The sequence below is a fragment of the Danio rerio genome, chromosome 3 (genome assembly GCF_052040795.2).
Source record: "Danio rerio strain M-AB ecotype USA chromosome 3, GRCz13ab, whole genome shotgun sequence".
Taxonomy (NCBI): domain Eukaryota; kingdom Metazoa; phylum Chordata; class Actinopteri; order Cypriniformes; family Danionidae; genus Danio; species Danio rerio.
The window spans coordinates 25383155-25400000 of record NC_141023.1 but is presented as its reverse complement, the minus strand read 5'-3'; the positions used below and the strand labels follow the sequence as shown (position 1 = coordinate 25400000).

At 35.1% G+C, this 16846-nt stretch overlaps 1 protein-coding gene and 2 long non-coding RNA genes across 9 annotated transcripts in view; 2 read left to right on the top strand and 1 right to left on the bottom strand.

Annotated features, from left to right (window-relative positions):
- Nucleotides 1-2990, top strand: part of LOC147845630 (uncharacterized) — a 22665-nt gene extending 19675 nt beyond the window's left edge. For 3 of the 5 annotated variants that reach the window (XR_015480816.1, XR_015480814.1, XR_015480815.1), the window contains exon 4: nucleotides 1-2990. This exon is cut by the window's left edge and continues 1988 nt beyond it. This is a non-coding gene — a long non-coding RNA (uncharacterized LOC147845630). The other 2 variants (XR_015480817.1, XR_015480813.1) reach the window with 1 other exon arrangement.
- A 1076-nt stretch (nucleotides 2991-4066) lies between these two features.
- LOC110439128 (uncharacterized) lies at nucleotides 4067-14223 on the top strand. Its single transcript, XR_015480839.1, has 4 exons — nucleotides 4067-4274; nucleotides 4899-4976; nucleotides 8778-8867; nucleotides 10051-14223. It is a non-coding gene; the product is annotated as an uncharacterized LOC110439128 (long non-coding RNA).
- Nucleotides 14224-15132: 909 nt separating this feature from the next.
- tom1 (target of myb1 membrane trafficking protein) overlaps nucleotides 15133-16846 on the bottom strand; it is a 34484-nt gene continuing 32770 nt past the window's right edge. For all 3 annotated transcript variants that reach the window (XR_015479832.1, NM_001351651.1, NM_001351652.1), the window contains one exon: nucleotides 15133-16131. Coding sequence is in view for 2 of the 3 variants with exons in the window: in NM_001351651.1 (NP_001338580.1) it covers nucleotides 16037-16131 (95 nt within the window). In the remaining variant the exon portion in view is untranslated. The remainder of the gene's footprint in view (nucleotides 16132-16846) is intronic.

Sequence of the window (16846 nt, the reverse complement as noted above, 5' to 3'; positions counted from 1 at the left end):
TCTGAATAAATGCATGAAACACATGGTTCTCCAACAAGGCAACCCGTGGTGCTGAAATATAATTGGCTAAAATGTGGATGGGATAAAAGCACCAAAAGAGTTCTGGTAGTTTACAGACATTTTTAAAGCAGAATGACTGACTTCAGCACTGTTTTTCAGATAAACAAGAATGTTTACTTGACAAGATTCTCAAATATCTGTAAAGTCAAAAACTTGCATACAGCACCTTAAAGTGACATTTTTGGGTGAACTGTTTTTCTTAGTGAGAGGGTTGTTATTTAAAAAGGCATGACTTTTATATTCTCAGTATTGAATATATTAATATAATAAGTAGAAACGGCATTAGATACATGACAGTTATTTCAATTACACCCTTCTTGATTAAATTTGGTGATTTCTAAAACAGAGTTTAAATATGCAAAGGTAAAGGTTCAGATTAATTTAGGTGAAGCATTAAAGTAAGAGAAGTGTATACAGCTGTATATGTGCTTTGATTTGTTATAGTTAGAGTGACAGTGACCATGTGTCCCCTTTTTGGGCCAAAAAGAGGACATCAGGATTTCTTAATCTTTTAAAATGTCCAGCATTCTGCATTTGCTTTCTACAGTAGTCATTAATTGTATGAATTTTTGCATTTCTGTTACTGTTCTCTTCTTGCCTCGCCTTGTTGCATGCTACCATTGGTTGCACATGTACATATGCAAACATTGGCCAGTGAGTCTTTATTCATCAGCCCCAACACAACAGCTGAGAGAGACAGAGAGAAGTAGCTTTTACCTGTCAGTGGGTAACTCTAGTTTTAGCATGTTAAATTTCACTGCGTTTACCACTTGACCTTCTGCTGTACTCTCGTTTATTGTTGTACCGCACTGGGAGCATTTCGGTTGTTTGTAAAAGTAAATAGCAAGGCATATTTGGTCACCAGCTGATGCTATTTATTTAGTGCAGACAGGTTATCATTAGTAGAAGCATTGATGAAACAAATCAGCACTGCTGTATGTATTATATGCAAAAAACAAGCGTGAATCAGTAACTATTGCAGCAGTTAACCTCCACATCACCACAGGATATGGCATTTGAAAAAGTGTTACCGTATGAAAGTCAAGTCAAATCTGTCGGGAATACCTATTGATATTTGTCTGGGGTGCTGTCTACACTGGAATGTAGTGAAAAAAGCACAATCTTTATGTATTGTTACTTAGGATTTGTTTTAACTGGAGGGGTTTGTATTAACAGAAAATTGAGTTTTGTTTGATTCAGCCCCACATGTAAAAAGTATATTAATGTTGCTGTGAATAGTGGCTGACTGAAATCTGACTCAGTTGGTCATCTGAAGAAAACCACTTTTAAACTGGAGCTAGATCAGTCAAAAATGATACATTTACAAAATAAAATTTATACATACACAATTCACATTTACAAAAGCCAATTGGTAAATTTCAGAAATGGTTAAAAAATATGCAAATCCAATTCGTAAGTTTAAAAATACAAAATTTATTTGTAAGTTCAAAATAGAATTTAAAAATATGAAAATACAATTAGGTGGTTTATAACACGATTAAAAAATACGAAAATCCAATTCGTAAGTTCAAAACAGTAAAAAAAAAAAATCCAATTCGCAAGTTCAAAACGGTTCAAAAATACAAAAATTATTCATAAGTTCAGAATAGAATTTAAAAAAAAAATGTAAGGATACAATTAGGTAGTTTATAACACGATTCAAAAAATACGAAAATCCAATTCGTAAGTTGGAAACAGTTAAAAAAAAAAAGTATATAACAAATCCAATTTGTAAGTACAAAACAGTTCAAAAATACAACAGTTTTATTCTTAAGTTCAAAATAGAATTTAAAAATACGAAAATACAATTAGGTGGTTTATAACACGATTCAAAAATACAAAAATTTGTAAGTTCAAAACATGAAAAAAAAATTACAATCCAATATGCAAGTTCAAAACAGTTAAAAAAAATACGCAAATCCAATTTGTAAAGTCAAAACTCAATTAAAAAAAATATGCAAACTCAATTAAGAAGTTCAAAACATTATACAAAAATACACAAATCCAATTTATTTGGTGAAAATATTCATGATTTTACATACAAATGTACAAACTGTATTTTGTAAATGTTAGTTGTGCTGTGTGTATATGTTTTTTTTTTGTTAATATTAATATTGAGACTGATCTGGCCCCATAATAAACATGGTTTCACCAAAATGCTTTTCATAACAGATTTTCAACTTTTCGGAAGATCTTGTTGTAGTTTCTAGTTATCTTGAAGTAGGATTTGATCATTTGACCTGGATCAGCTAAGAAACCCTATGCTAAAGGTTTTTTATTTTAGTCCGGTAAAATTTCCCATCCTGTTGTGTCTCAATCAGCTTCCTTGTTCAGTAGAGAGGGCACTGCTCAGGGATTCCACTATTTTGAGTGGTCTGAATCACAAAATTCTTCCAGTGCACTAAAATGTGTGCTCCCACTATGTACTGTAAAAAGCAGGAATCATTAAAGCTCACCTGTCATGTTTGATTAAAACAAAATAATACAAATAAAACATCTGTCTGTAGATATCTGTACAATAAAGTTCAGTTTTATTGTAATTTATAAATACCAGTAGTGATGCTGCACTACATATTTTCACGTCTCAATGCAATTTTGGCCATGATTCTTAATGTGCTTTCCAGTTTACATATTCTTGTACAATTCACAATGGATTCAGAGATAGGGAGCTGATTGAGATGCACAATGATTTTACTTACATGGACTATGTAAGTGCTGTCCAACTGTGCCTTATTTAGTAATATTTATTTTTGTTTTATACTATCGATGCAGTGTATGATGAAGCTGCTAAACTGTAAAAGGAAATACAGTATTAAAAAAAATATTGATGTTTGTGAAGACTTGTACTTTGATTAAATTATTTTTGGTTTAAAAACATGTCTTGCAGTATGTCTTGAGGTTGTTGTCAATAAAGTTATATTATTATCCATTTGGTTGTGTTAATTTATGTGGCATTAGACGGCATGTAAATGCTTTGTCTCAGGGTATGTGTGCAAAATAAACAGCATTGTGTTTCCATTTGCTGTCCCTGGAGGTCTTATACACTGCATTACTGTATGATAAAAACCTCGTTTAAATTACAGCTGTTTTTGTTATGTACAGTTATGTCCACAAAAACAATGACTGATTTACACCAAACACTTTAATGTTTGCTATACATCATTTATGTGACAAGATGCTCATGAATGCAATTTGGACTATTTGCTGAAGCTGTGAATTAAAGATTCATTTAAATCCCCCTGCTGATTCATAGAATGCTTGGATGTTATGAAAAACTGTCACATTACTACAAAATTCTAACTTTTAAATATTTACAATATTTAACATTTTAATAAAACAGTCAAATTGTAATGCCAGTAAAACAAGGTATAGAGGATGACTAAAGTACTTTCTTATTGTTATACACTTGTACACTTACAGTTGAAGCCAGAATTATTAGCCCCTCTGATTTTTTAAAAATATTTTCTAAATGATGTTTAACAGAGCAAGGAAATTTTAACAGTATATACTATATATTTGTTAGATAGTTTACAGAACAAACCATCATTATACAATAACTTGCCTAATTACCCTACCCTTATTGTAATTAACCTAGTTAAGCCTTTAATTGTCAATTTAAGCTGTATAGAAATGTCTTGAAAAATATATAGTCAAATAATATTTACTGTCATCATGGCAAAGACAAAAATAAATAAGTTATTAGAAATGAGTTATAAAACTTATGTTCAGAAATTAGTTGGAAAAAAAATCTCAACAGGGGAAAAGTAAACAGAGGGTCTGATAATTCAGGGGGGCTAATAATTCTGACTTCAACTGTATATACACTTCACCATAAGTTACTGTGAGGTTAGGTTTGCGTTAGGTGACATTAATAAAACAAACAAAATAGGTTGGACTCCGTGTGACGTACAACAAGACCTTAAAAATGATAACTCTAGGTAGGTTTGTACTGCTCGCTTAGAGCTGGCTCCGACCTCTTTTTATACCTTTCTCGCGTATGGAGCATAGGTATGGAGAGAGAAGGGTATGATGGGAGGGCGTGAATAATATGGGCTGTTGCGCGAAGTCACGCCTACAAACTCACAGATGCACGTTTTGGATGCACCATGACACTGCGCGTATGTTTTTCGACATTGTAAGAAAAGTTTACAACGGATACATTAGTACAAAGTGCTCTACACAGAATTGCAACGAAATGGACTCCAACTTTCGAGGTAAGAAATGGTGTCGCGTGTCTTAATGCAGATGTCTGGAGCGCAACCTGTTTTCGTTCCGGTGATTTCTCGCAAAAGTCGACTTTATCAAGTAGATAAAGTTAACAAGTTATAATTCATTATATATATATATAACTGGTGTAATTTCACAGGAAAACATTGCAAAAAACATGCAAAAATGTGTCATTTGTAGACAATAGCGAATAAACGTCTTGAGTTAACGTTACAGTATACGATGGTGGTTGCTAGTCAGTGGTGGCGAACTGACAGGTTACATATCCCCGTGGCCTGATGCTCAGTCTGACCCGCCACCGTAAATCTGGCCTGTTACCCCCCAGCCACCGTCAAACTGTTGCTTACCGATCGCTCAATCCAACCACCACCCCATCCCTCTTCACTTCAATAGTTACTGAACTTCATTCATGCGGCCTGAAGTCCCGGGCAAAAAACACTGTCCCAGTCCGCCACTATTGCTAGCACACGACCATCACTTTCACAATGGCTTCGTTAAATACTTATTGTGCGATCTGACTAACCGATAAGACCGTTTTAAGCGTAGTTTGAGCTATTTCTAAATGGTTTTCGCACAAAACTCGGCTTTTCTCAGTGGTGTTTTAACCGCAGGTGGGGTATTTGTCCGTGTGCGGAGGCATCTCAGAAGAGCCTGGAGACTCCTGTGCTGCCGTGGGCCGGATGAGACTGGTGTGTATCTGAAAGCCTTCAAATAGCAGATTGTAATATTTGATTGTCATTCATTAATATGATGTTGACTTGTGCTGAATAGAACAGCGGTTCATAAATGAGAATAGCAAACGTGTATTATTGGGCAATATAATTGTGTATTTAATTATTGTAGTGTAAAATGTTACAGTGCATCCAGAAAGTATTCATAACCTTACACTTTTCCCAATTTTTTAGGTTTCAGCCTTGTTCCAAAATGGATTAAATTTATTTAATCAATTTTCCACACAATAGCCCGTAATGACAATGTGAAAAAAAATAGTTTTTTTAATTTTTGCAAATTTGTTACAAATATAAAACCTGAAAAATGACATGTACATAGATATTCACCGCCTTTGCTCCATACTTTGTTGATGCACCTTTTAGCAGCAATTACAGCCTCAAGTCTTTTTGAATATGATGCCACAAGCTTGGCACACCTGTCCTTGGGAATTGCTCTTTGCAGTATCTTTCAACCTCTATCAGGTTGGATGGGAAGCGATGGTGTACAGTCATTTTTAGATCTCTTCAGAGATGTTCAATAGGATTTAGGTCTGGGCTCTGGCTGGGCCACTCAAGGACATTTACCAAGTTGTTGTGAAGCCACATGAAGAGCGCTCTGAAGCAGGTTTTCATTCAGGATATCTCTGTGCATTGCTGCATTCAACTTTACCTCTATCCCAACTAGTCTTCCAGTTCCTGCTGCTGAAAAACACCCCCAAAGCATGATGCTGTCACCACCATGCTTCACTGTAGGGATGGTATTAGCCTGGTGATGAGTGGTGCCTGTTTTTTTCCAAACGTAACGCCTGGCATTCACTCCAAAGAGTTCCCCTTTAGACTCATCAGATCAAAGTATTTTGTTTCTTATGGTCCGAGTCTCCTTCAGATGCCTTTTGGCAAATTCCAGGCATGGAGTGACTTCCGTCTGGCCACTCTACCATAGAGGCCTGATTGGTGGATTGTAGGGTTGTGACGATAAGGAAATTTTTTCCACATGTTAATCAACATGTGACAACACCGGTAATACCGGTATCACTGCGAGCGTGGTCGTTTCTTGGTCGTTTTAAATAGCTTATAAATGCGTGCATATTATACTTTCACTTTCAGTTTTGCGGGAATCGCCAATTCAGCATCAATTGTTTGAATGGACGAAAAGGAAACTACAAAAAAAAATAAAAACAAAAAAATAAATCATTGTTAAACACATATATTTTATTAACATAACGAATAAAACACAACAATTCTACAGACTTAAAAAACTTTGGAAGTTGGAACCATACAAATAACAACCATAAACGCCTATATTATATATTAATAGCTTAGTCCTTATGAACAATCCGTTTATAATATACATTATTACTGAAGGCTATTGAAGAATAAGCCGAATATGAAATATGATCCTTGCATAAAGATCACAACTAAACAAGCTAGCACTCATTTTATATATAAACTATAAATAATAAAAAAGAAAGAAATGTTAAGAAATGGAATATTATGTAAAAAAATGTAAAGACTACAGGCTAAATAAAAGCGCCTTGTCAAGAGCTAAACATCACCGCAGGTGTGTCAGTTTACAGCTTCTGTAAAAATCAGACAGCCTATCCAGATCACACAATCTCAATAAACAACATGTAAATGTATAAATATTTCGATAAGTATTGTTATGGAATATTTATAACTATTTGATCTTGCTTTTTGGTTATATCGATACCAGCTTTGATCTCTCTTACAAACGGCAGTTGACAGGCGCTGCATAAGGGCGTTTTACACTGTCCTTGGTGGAAAACACACAGCGCTGGCAAGACGTTTTATTTTTAGTTTTATTTGTTGCAGATTTGCGTGTTCCTTTTTAAAAATACCTTTTATTTTTAAAATCTCTCAAGTTAATGTTGTCTATCGAGTAACAATCTCTCTCAGATGGAGTTCGGTGGACAGTAATATTAATTAGCCACCCTTTGATTTTTTTCATTTACATACATTTTATCAAATGAAAAATACAATGAATGGTATATTTTGGTTTTAATTTTATTAGATTTAATATAATTAATAGGCTACACTACTCCATAACATTGGCTTGAATTACATTTTACAGATAACCTACAAATTGTTATTGCAATGTTTAATATTGGCTCATCTAAATGAACTTTTCATTCGATTAAAAGCCGGAATCTTGCCAGACAGACGAAGCAACTTTCAGTTTTTGAATTAAGCAGCCTCAGTTATAAAAGATGCATGCACACACAGGATGCACTCTAGTCGGCCTATTCATTATTGATTTTTTTTTAACATTAAATCACATAATCAAGCACTAAAAAGAACAGCTGTACTTCGGATAAAAATGCTCACTGCGGTTGCCACGTTGTTGTTTCTCAGCAGTTGGATTGTCAATGGCGTGGCATTGCTAAATCACTCGTTAAAAAAAAAATTATTATTAAACATTGTGAGATGATGGTCGCATGATTTTTAAAATGAGAGTATGCGTTGCGTATTTATGGCAATTGATTTATCCGCGACCCACCCATAGTTAACCATAAAGGTGCATGTATAAATTAGTTATGTTTTCTCTACATGCTGCCACCTTTGTCAGGCAAAGTTTGCAGATTGCCTCATTAACGTCTTCAGGTTCTCTTTTTGCATTTGGTTAGAACCCAAAAATATTGCCAAACAGGCGCTTTTGCATTGCGTTTTGACACTAAATCGTCCACCATTCTCTTTCTGTAACATCGACTCCTATTGTTTTCTTCACGTGATAAAATAAATATGACGCATTGTAGCTATGTTCAGGTTTTAATTATAGAGCATGCTCTCGTCTTAAGTCAATTATTTATTATTATATTTTCCATTTAATTCAAATAAATATTTAATAATAAGAAAATCAAATACTTAAAAAAAAAAAAATGTGGGCATAGTGTCACGGTGGAAAAGTGATGTCACCGGTGTTGCGTCTTAAAACCAGTATCACCGTCAACACAGTCTATCGTGGCAAGCCTAGTGGATTGCTTTGCAGATGATTGTCCTTCTGTAAGGTTCTCCTCTTTTCACAGAAGAACGCTGGAGTTCAAACAGAGCGACCATCGGATTATTGATTACTGATCACCTCCCTGACTAAGGCCCTTCTCCCCCGATCACTCAGCTTAGATGGCCGCCGAGCTCTTGGAAGAGTCCTGGTGGTTCCAAACATCTTTCACTGATGGATGATGGAGGCCACTGTGCTCACTGTAACTTTCAGAGCAGCAGAATGTTTTTTTCTGTAACCTTCCCCAGCCTTGTGCCTCGAGACAATCCCATCTGGGAGGTCTACAGACAATTCCTTTGTCTTCATGCTTGGTTTGTGCTTTGACATACACTGTCAACCCTGGGACCTTAGATAGACAGGTGTATGTCTTTTCAAATAATGTCCAATCAACTGAATTTACCACAGGTATACTCCAATTAAGCTACTGAAACATTTCAAGAATAATCCGGGGAAACAGAATGTACCCGAGCTCAATTTAGAGCTTCACGGCAAAGCCTGCGAATACTTATGTACATGTGATTTTTCATTATTTTTTTTTCCAATATATTTCTAACTAATAAAAAAAAAATCAATTTTTCCACATTGTCATTATGGGCTATTGTGTGTCGAATTTTGAGGAAATAAATGAATTTAATAAATTTTGGAATAAGGCTGTAACAAAAAAAAAAAAAAATGTGGAAAAGGTGAAATGCTATGAATGATGTACTGTAAGTATCATCCAAGAAACTGTAAAAAATAATTTTAGTATATAATGTTTTTTACAGAAATCAAACTTTCAGAGGAAGAAACATCACCATATGTTGGCCAAAGCTCTGTCCGTCCATGGTGAAAAAACTGATGTTGTTTTTACAGTGGTAAGATGAACCATTTGTATTTGCATGTAGAACTATGGTAAATGAATAATGCATTGATTGCTTTTTGTGCATAAGAAATATTTACAAATAGAGGAGTCACATGAACTACTTTAATAGTATTGAAAACAAATGTTCGAACAGAGAAGAAATGAAAAACCAGTTATGAGTGTTCCCCATGATCAAGGTGGTCCATTCTCAACACTTGTAAAATCATCAGATACTTCTAAACTGTACAATAAATCTTATTTAAATTGTAGACAGAATGTCGTTTTCCACAAATTCCCATTATTGATTATCGTTTAACAAGTAAACAAATCAATTAATTTATGATTGACCAGATAAAAGGCTAGTAGGATTGTAAATTGTTATTCAATACTGTTTGATTAAGCTTGTTTACAACATGTCAATAGCTGCTTCTCACATTCACACTGGCAGCATACTTTGTATCATACAACTTATGACCAGGAAAAAAAAAAAAAAGTCTCTGCGTCGGTGACATGTAAATCTAAACTAATGAAGCACCTCACATTGTCACATGCCACCACAAAATTAGTGGCTTAGGAGGTGATAATGTGAGCTCTGCTACCAAAGGAGGAGACAAATCTTTCTTCACCGCAAACAATAATTACTGAGACAGAATTAAACAAGGTAATATCTGCATATATAATTGAGGACATACTGCCATTGTCTCTCACATTGTCCCACAACAACAACAACTTTAAAATACATATAAAACATTGTACATGTAACCTACACTAGTTTATAGTCATTTGACAGATTAGATTTTTTTAACCGCAATAGTTACTTTCCCTGGTAATTAGTTATTTTTGTAAATATGTTACTCCATTGCTATTTGTGAGAAGTAACTAGAACTAATTACTTGAAGTAATTACTCCTTTAAAGGACCGTGCCCAACCCTCATAACGGTATACTGTACATCACAATATAGTAGATTTTCGGTAAATTTACACACATACACACAGATGGAAAGGAATGTTTCTTTCATATATTTTTATACTGTCGAATGTGAGTATTTCTTTCACTTTTAGATATTCTGGGCAATGTTTTGCAAATGTAGAAATAGATTAAAAAATAAAACACTTCAAAAGCTAATGATTAAAGGCTAAACAAAATATTACTAAATGAACTGCAAAACATAACATTGTACCTCTTTTCTGTATAGATGATCATTTAATGAAGTGATGACCAGCCAAGCTACAGTTCTCAAAATGCCATTAAAATGCACACAATGACTGCCACAATGATAGAGAATTGGTCTCTCCAACCATTACCGGCCAAGTTAACTCAGGAAACCGGCCAAGTTAACTCAAGTCAGCTCAGGAAACCACACTATACTCAAAACATTTCAGGGACTGATTCATTCTTTCAAACTTATGGTTGTACCCTTTTGATTGCAATTGTCTTTTGGGATGCGGTTTGGTGTAGTGCAGAAATGGATCTTCAGCTAATGAACTTCTAGACATTGACTATGTTTACATGGACATCAGTAATCAAATTGTTTGCTTTAATCTGAATATGAGAATAATATGATTAAGGTGTTTACTAGGGCTGCAGGATATTAGAAAAATCTGATATTGCGATGTTTTATTTTTCTGCTATTAAATATTGTGATTATGAATACAATTTCACGAGATGAATAGCTCTGTTTGGCAGTTTTCTGGGGACTTGAATATTATTTAGGTACAATACAAACAATACAAAAAATGCTTTTTTAACTTTGTATGGTCTTGTTTCCTAATATTGCTTTATTCTCACCTTCAGAAGAAATAACTCAATTTAAAGTTTTTCCTTAAAACAAACTAAATGATCTGCCACTAGGGCAAATAAAATAATTTTGTTTAGAAACAAGACAAAAATTCAAATTTTAGCATAAATTGTATAAATACTTATGCATAATTATTGGTTACACCACAAACATCATATTTTTAACTCTTGAAATGCTTACTCACAGGCCTTAAAAACACATGCAAATGATAAACCTTCACTCTATTATGGTTAAACTTTGCAGTGACTCTACAAACCGCATGTTCTGTAGCTCGTTTTCAACAAGAATTCAGACTCAACATTGCGTATCTTGCGATGTGACTATTACAGATCTGCACATTGCGATATAGATGCTGAAACGATATATTGTGCAGCCCTAGTGTTTTACGGGAGTTCTCTTTTGAATATTCTTTTCTTGTTTGCATTTTTAAATAGTACATAGTTTGAGGTTACCATTATGTCACAATTTAACTCTAGTTTCCTTCGACATTTCACGCAACAACAGTTCGTTTTTGTGATGGCACCATATGTGATTTTGGCAGTTTTTTAAATTTCCGTCTGCCATTTCTGTCATTAACTTTTCATTTATGCCTCCTTTGGCAAACTCAGAGGGACTTAATGGGAGTACGCAGTAAGGACTGATGGGAGAATTCTCAGCACATTACCCACTTTCAACAAAAACTGTCCACTTAAGTTATATCACTGCATTATCTTAATCATATTATAATCGGAGTATTGGTGTCCATGTAAACATATTGTATTGTAATGTAATGTATTGTGTATGGCCATACACCCAAAGCACTTCACAATCATGAGGGGGTCTCTCCACACCAACACCAGTGTGCAGCATCCACTTGGATGATGCGACAGCAGCCACAGGACAACAGCGCCAGCTCGCTCACCACACATCAGCTATAGGTGGAGTGGACAGACAGTGATAAAGCCAATTTAGTGGATGGGGATGATTGAAAGGCCAATGAAGACACTTTTGGCCAGGACACCAGGGTTACCCCCCTACTCTTTACAAGAAGTGCCATGGGATTTTTAATGACCACAGAGAGTCAGGACCTCGGTTTAACGTCTCATCCAAAATACGGAGCTTACTGACAGTATAGTGTCCCCTTCACTGTACTGGGGCAGTAGACCAAAGGTTGTGGTCTCCCATCCAGGTACTGACCAGACTCAGCCTTGCTTAACTTCAATGAGTTACTGGTCTTGGGCTGCAGAGTGATATAATCATAATAATAATTCCTTACATTTAAATAGCACTTTTCTATACACTCAAAGCGCTTTGCACATTTTTTGGGGAATCTCCTCATCCACCACCAGTGTGCAGCATTCACCTGGATGACTCGACAGCAGCCATATTGCACTAGACTGCACACCATACACCAGCGGGTTGGTGAAGTGGAGACAGATTGATGAAGCCAATTATGATATGGGGATGGTTAGGAGGCCATGATGGACAGAGGGTTGACTTGGCCAGGATGCCGGGGTTAAACTCCTACTCTTTTTTTTTCAAAGGACATCCTGGGCTTTTTAACGACCACAGAAAGTCGGGACCTCAGTTTACGGTCTCATCCAAAAGATGGCATGCACTGAGCAGTATAGAGTCCCCGTCACTATACTAGGGCATTAGGACCCACACAGAGCACCGGTTTGGCGCCCCCTGCTTGTCTCACTAACACCACTTCTGGCAGCAACCCAGCTTTCCCATGTGGTCTCACATTCAGGTACTGACCGGGCACAGCCCTGCTTGGCTTCATTAGGTGACCATGTGAGGGTTGCAGAAAGCCAGCTGCATGGCTGTTAACATATACACGTAATAAATAGGTTTATTACATCCACTATTAAAAGAGCCCCCCTCCTCCTCTCCCGCTCTCAACCTACAAAAAGTTATCCAAAGAAGAGCTAAAGGTGTATTACTTTACTTTTTTGGTCCTGACAAAACAAGCCAAACATGAGCACACACTTGAATAGAATCATTTTTGTGTATGGTTAGATGAAGACATTGGTTGAATGTAGGAACAGAACAGATGGAGATGATCATGTTTGGCCCCGCTGTCTCTGTCAATGCTAAAACCAACAGTTAAGGGGTTCTTTCTGTAAAGGGACACACCCATATGGAAAACCAGTGTGGTTGGACATTTTGGGAATATCTTAATGTAGAAATATAGGATTTGTTCAGGAGTGTTTGGCAGTTTTTTTATTTTATTTGATTATTTATAGTAGGTATAACAAATGTTTAAATCTTTCTCTAAAGTGCCTACACTGGAAGAACTGAATAGTATCCGTATGCAATCAGCAAAGCTGTCTATAGTGCAAATGTGCTTTACATTCCAAGGTTGATTATTTGAGCCACCGTTTAGTTATGGTCTCTTAACTGCAGGTATTGACTGTTTTTAATGACCACAATATGAATACTGCTGTATTGATTTTAAAAAGAACTGACCTTTATAGCAGGAATGCTGACTGATTGGATTTTGACTTCTGGTCAAAGCCACAAATTTTAGTAGTTAAACCTGTCGCAGCTCCAGAACACTGGTCAAACTCACCTGCTGCTCATTTTCCTTAATTGAGTTCAGGTGGTTTTGATTAGGCTATGTTTCAGAAGCCTCGTCCTAAAGGCTCTTGTATTATCTATTTTATTGTTTGTTTAATGTTACAGAACTTTAGATCAATTAGGATGCGTGATAACCTGTGAATTATTAAATAACTTTTGTCATGTCTTGTTTGATTTAATGGACTATTTATATCTTTATGTCCAAATTTTGGCTTCTACTTGCACTTAAGCTCAACTGTGCCTTCTTTTGATATTTATGCTGTAAACCAGTGGTCTCAAACTCCTGGAGCGCTGAAGCCCTGTAGAGTTTAGTTCCAGTCCTGCTTCAACACACCTATCTGTAGGCATCGAACAAGCCTAAAGCACTCAATTTGTTTGATAAGGTGTGTTTAATAGGGTATATGCACACAGACTTTTAATTTCAGTCCATACAAAATTACTGTGGTCTGATTTCTTTTAAAATACAGCGCTCGTCGATGCCTGGCTGGGATATAATATAAAGTGGGTATCAGACCACACAAGAAGCACTGCATTGAATTATATTTCCCTCTGCCTTGTCTTTAAAATATGGAAATTAATTTACACCAGTATTTTCAATGTATTTTTGGCGCTAGCCAGCTACTAATGACGGCGCCTGTGTTTAAATGGTTTTTCGCCTCTTTAACGATTCAACAACCAAATGGATGGTTAAGTCTATTTAACTGATTATATTTGAATAACATTACAACATTGATGCTGTAAAGGGAACCTTATGAAATTAAAAATAGTCACATAAAGCTTTCACCGGAGATTCATCATTGGCTGAAAAACACTAGTGGTACATATAGCTCATTAGGGTTTGAACTAAACTGCGCAGAGCTGCAGCCCTCCAGGAACTGAGTTTGACACCTGTGCTGTAAAAGTATACAAGTGCTGTTTTTAAGATTGTTTGACAATGTCATGTTTTATACTATGATGTTAATAAATGTTGTTACATGTTTTGAACAAATAAAGTCTGAAAACTGCTAATCTACATTGCCTGTTATTTATATTGCACAAGAGGTTGTGTGGTACATGCAAACGATGCTTGGGGTAATGGGTTAAGTTAGTGTATTTAAATTACTTTCCACTGAAAAACTGAAGGAGTTACTTTTAATTTTCAGATCATTTTATTATAGCTACTTACAGTGCTAAGCATATATAAGTACACCCCGCACAAATCCATCTTTTAAATTCATAGTTTTAATGGGAAGCTATACAATATTATATTTGTGCATATACATTAGATTAGTCAGTACTGAAGCCAAATCTGGAGCTTATCTAGTAAAAAAAAACTTAAGATAACGGTTCAAAAACTAGTACAGCCTAATTAATATGTTAAAGAAACATTTTAAATACAAAAAAAAAAAGGTAAAATCAAGAGAAACAGAAAAAAAAAATTTTAAAATTTAGTTGAAATTCTATTTAAATCTTTGCAATATTTTGCTCGCATTTATTTGTATTATCTTTCAATTTTTAAATATGTTTAATTCTCATATTTTTTTACAATTTGGTACATTTTTAAAAATGATATTTTAAGAATTTTAATTTCTTAAATTTTAGTTTCTTAGTGTCTTGAGATTAATATGGGTTTTAACACAGAGTCAAGCAAGTTAACTTTTAGACAACATAGTTAGAAAATTAATTTAATAAAATGTTAATCTAATTAGTATTTTTTTGCACACATGTAAAACAATATTAATGTATTTATGAAGTAGGAGATAAGATGTCAAATAGAATTTTAGAAGTCAGCATTTGTACACTTGTGATAAATATTGGAGAGTATTCCTTTAGCAAAAGAACTTATCTTTGAGCCAGTAAACTCCCTAAAAAACAAATAATTGTGTGTGTGTGTATGTGTGTGTGTGTGTGTGATACAGAGTTATAAACATTAAAAGATGCAAAATAAGCTTCATTTTATTTTATATTTTATCATACCCCTTATTATGAACTCCTTATTAAGGTTTTACAGATTACAAACACTAATATTTAACATACTAAAGACATAGAGCAGCCTGCAGACATAAACCATATTCTTTTAAAGAAACAAAAGTATCTTGCAAATGTTTTTTTTTTCCTGTTATAAAATCAATTTCCTTCAAAACAGCTGAATAAAATACATACATACATACATACAACTATCAACTATGGAAGCTTGTTTTCACCAAGGATTAGGTAGTATTTGAGTTATTTAATCTTACAATTTGACCTTTTCTGTTTCGAGTTGTGAGTTTACATCTTGCAAGTTAAACATTTCCAATACTGCTTTTTCTCCCCAAGTTAAACTCCTTTTATAAAGAATCTTGCGGTTCTAAAAAAGTCAGAATTATGACACATGAATTGAAATGAAATGTGAGATAAAAATTAGCTTAAATCTCACAATTCTGTTTATCTTTTGCAATTCTGACTTATTTTCTCAGAGTTAAAAAAAACAATTATAAATTGTGCGTTAAAGTTGTGATTACCGTTTTGTAAACAGGCTTCCATATACAGTACCTCAACCATCAAGATCTTTCAAAAAAGATCAATAATGTTTTTCATGCGCCACCACTCTCAAGATTAAAGAAAATGACCATACAACCAAAATGTCAGTAAAGAAGAAATTAGTGTCTAGTTATAAAAATATTTCATAAGATGACACATCTGCAATCAAAAGGACTCTGATATCAGACTTCTCAAATAACCTATAGTTTACATTTACAGAACTCAATGAGCACATGGTTAAAAATGGGCCGAAAATACTTTGAGCATGGTTGTTAACTGAAATACAAACAGTTCTGAACATGTTTGTGCAGATGAGCAACTACAGTTGTGAACGGCCGGAATCGTGATGTGATGCTTTTACTGAAGGAAGACGTTCGGCTGCTTTCGCCCTTTCTGCCAAGAACTTGTCAAACTCTGTGGATGAGAAAGAAATAAGAAAGCTGAATTAACCTTTCACATTTTTTGATACAGCATGTTGTTTGCCTACACTTAATAAGTAGGACAGGAATGCATTGCTGTGTAGTTAACATGCAGTAGGAAATGCCTTATGAACAATATCTTTTAAATATGATTCAGAAAAGCTGAAGACCTTGTTGTTGGTTTAGGAAAGTACCTGAATGTGTGAAAATGCTAAATGTAGATTCTCACATGAAATTAAACAAGTATACCAGGATGAAGGATAAAAAGCAGAAATAAAACTGCCCCAAGACTGCATAAAAAGGGGAAGCTCAAACCACTAAAGTCCGGGACGCACCAAGCTGACGATCTGCCATTGGGCAATGTTGAGTCAGAGAGTGTCTGTCAGGCTAGTGCAGGGATAAGCAAACTCGATCCTGGAGGGCCGGTGTCCTGCACACTTTGTGTAGCTCCCTCCAGCAACAAACGAGCAAGAGTCTTTGTTTTCTACTGACTGGTTTATTTTCATAGCAAACTGGCATAAGATCTTAAAAGACACATGACATCCGCATTTCTCAATATGCGTTCTTAACTGATCTTGCATCCACATGTTCTCATGTAACATCATCATCAAATGGCAAATTTCAGTTCCAAAACTCAAGACCGCAAGAACAGAGGACGTGTGACAAAACCCTGATGCATTCTTGATATCGAGGATGCAGCGATAAAGACT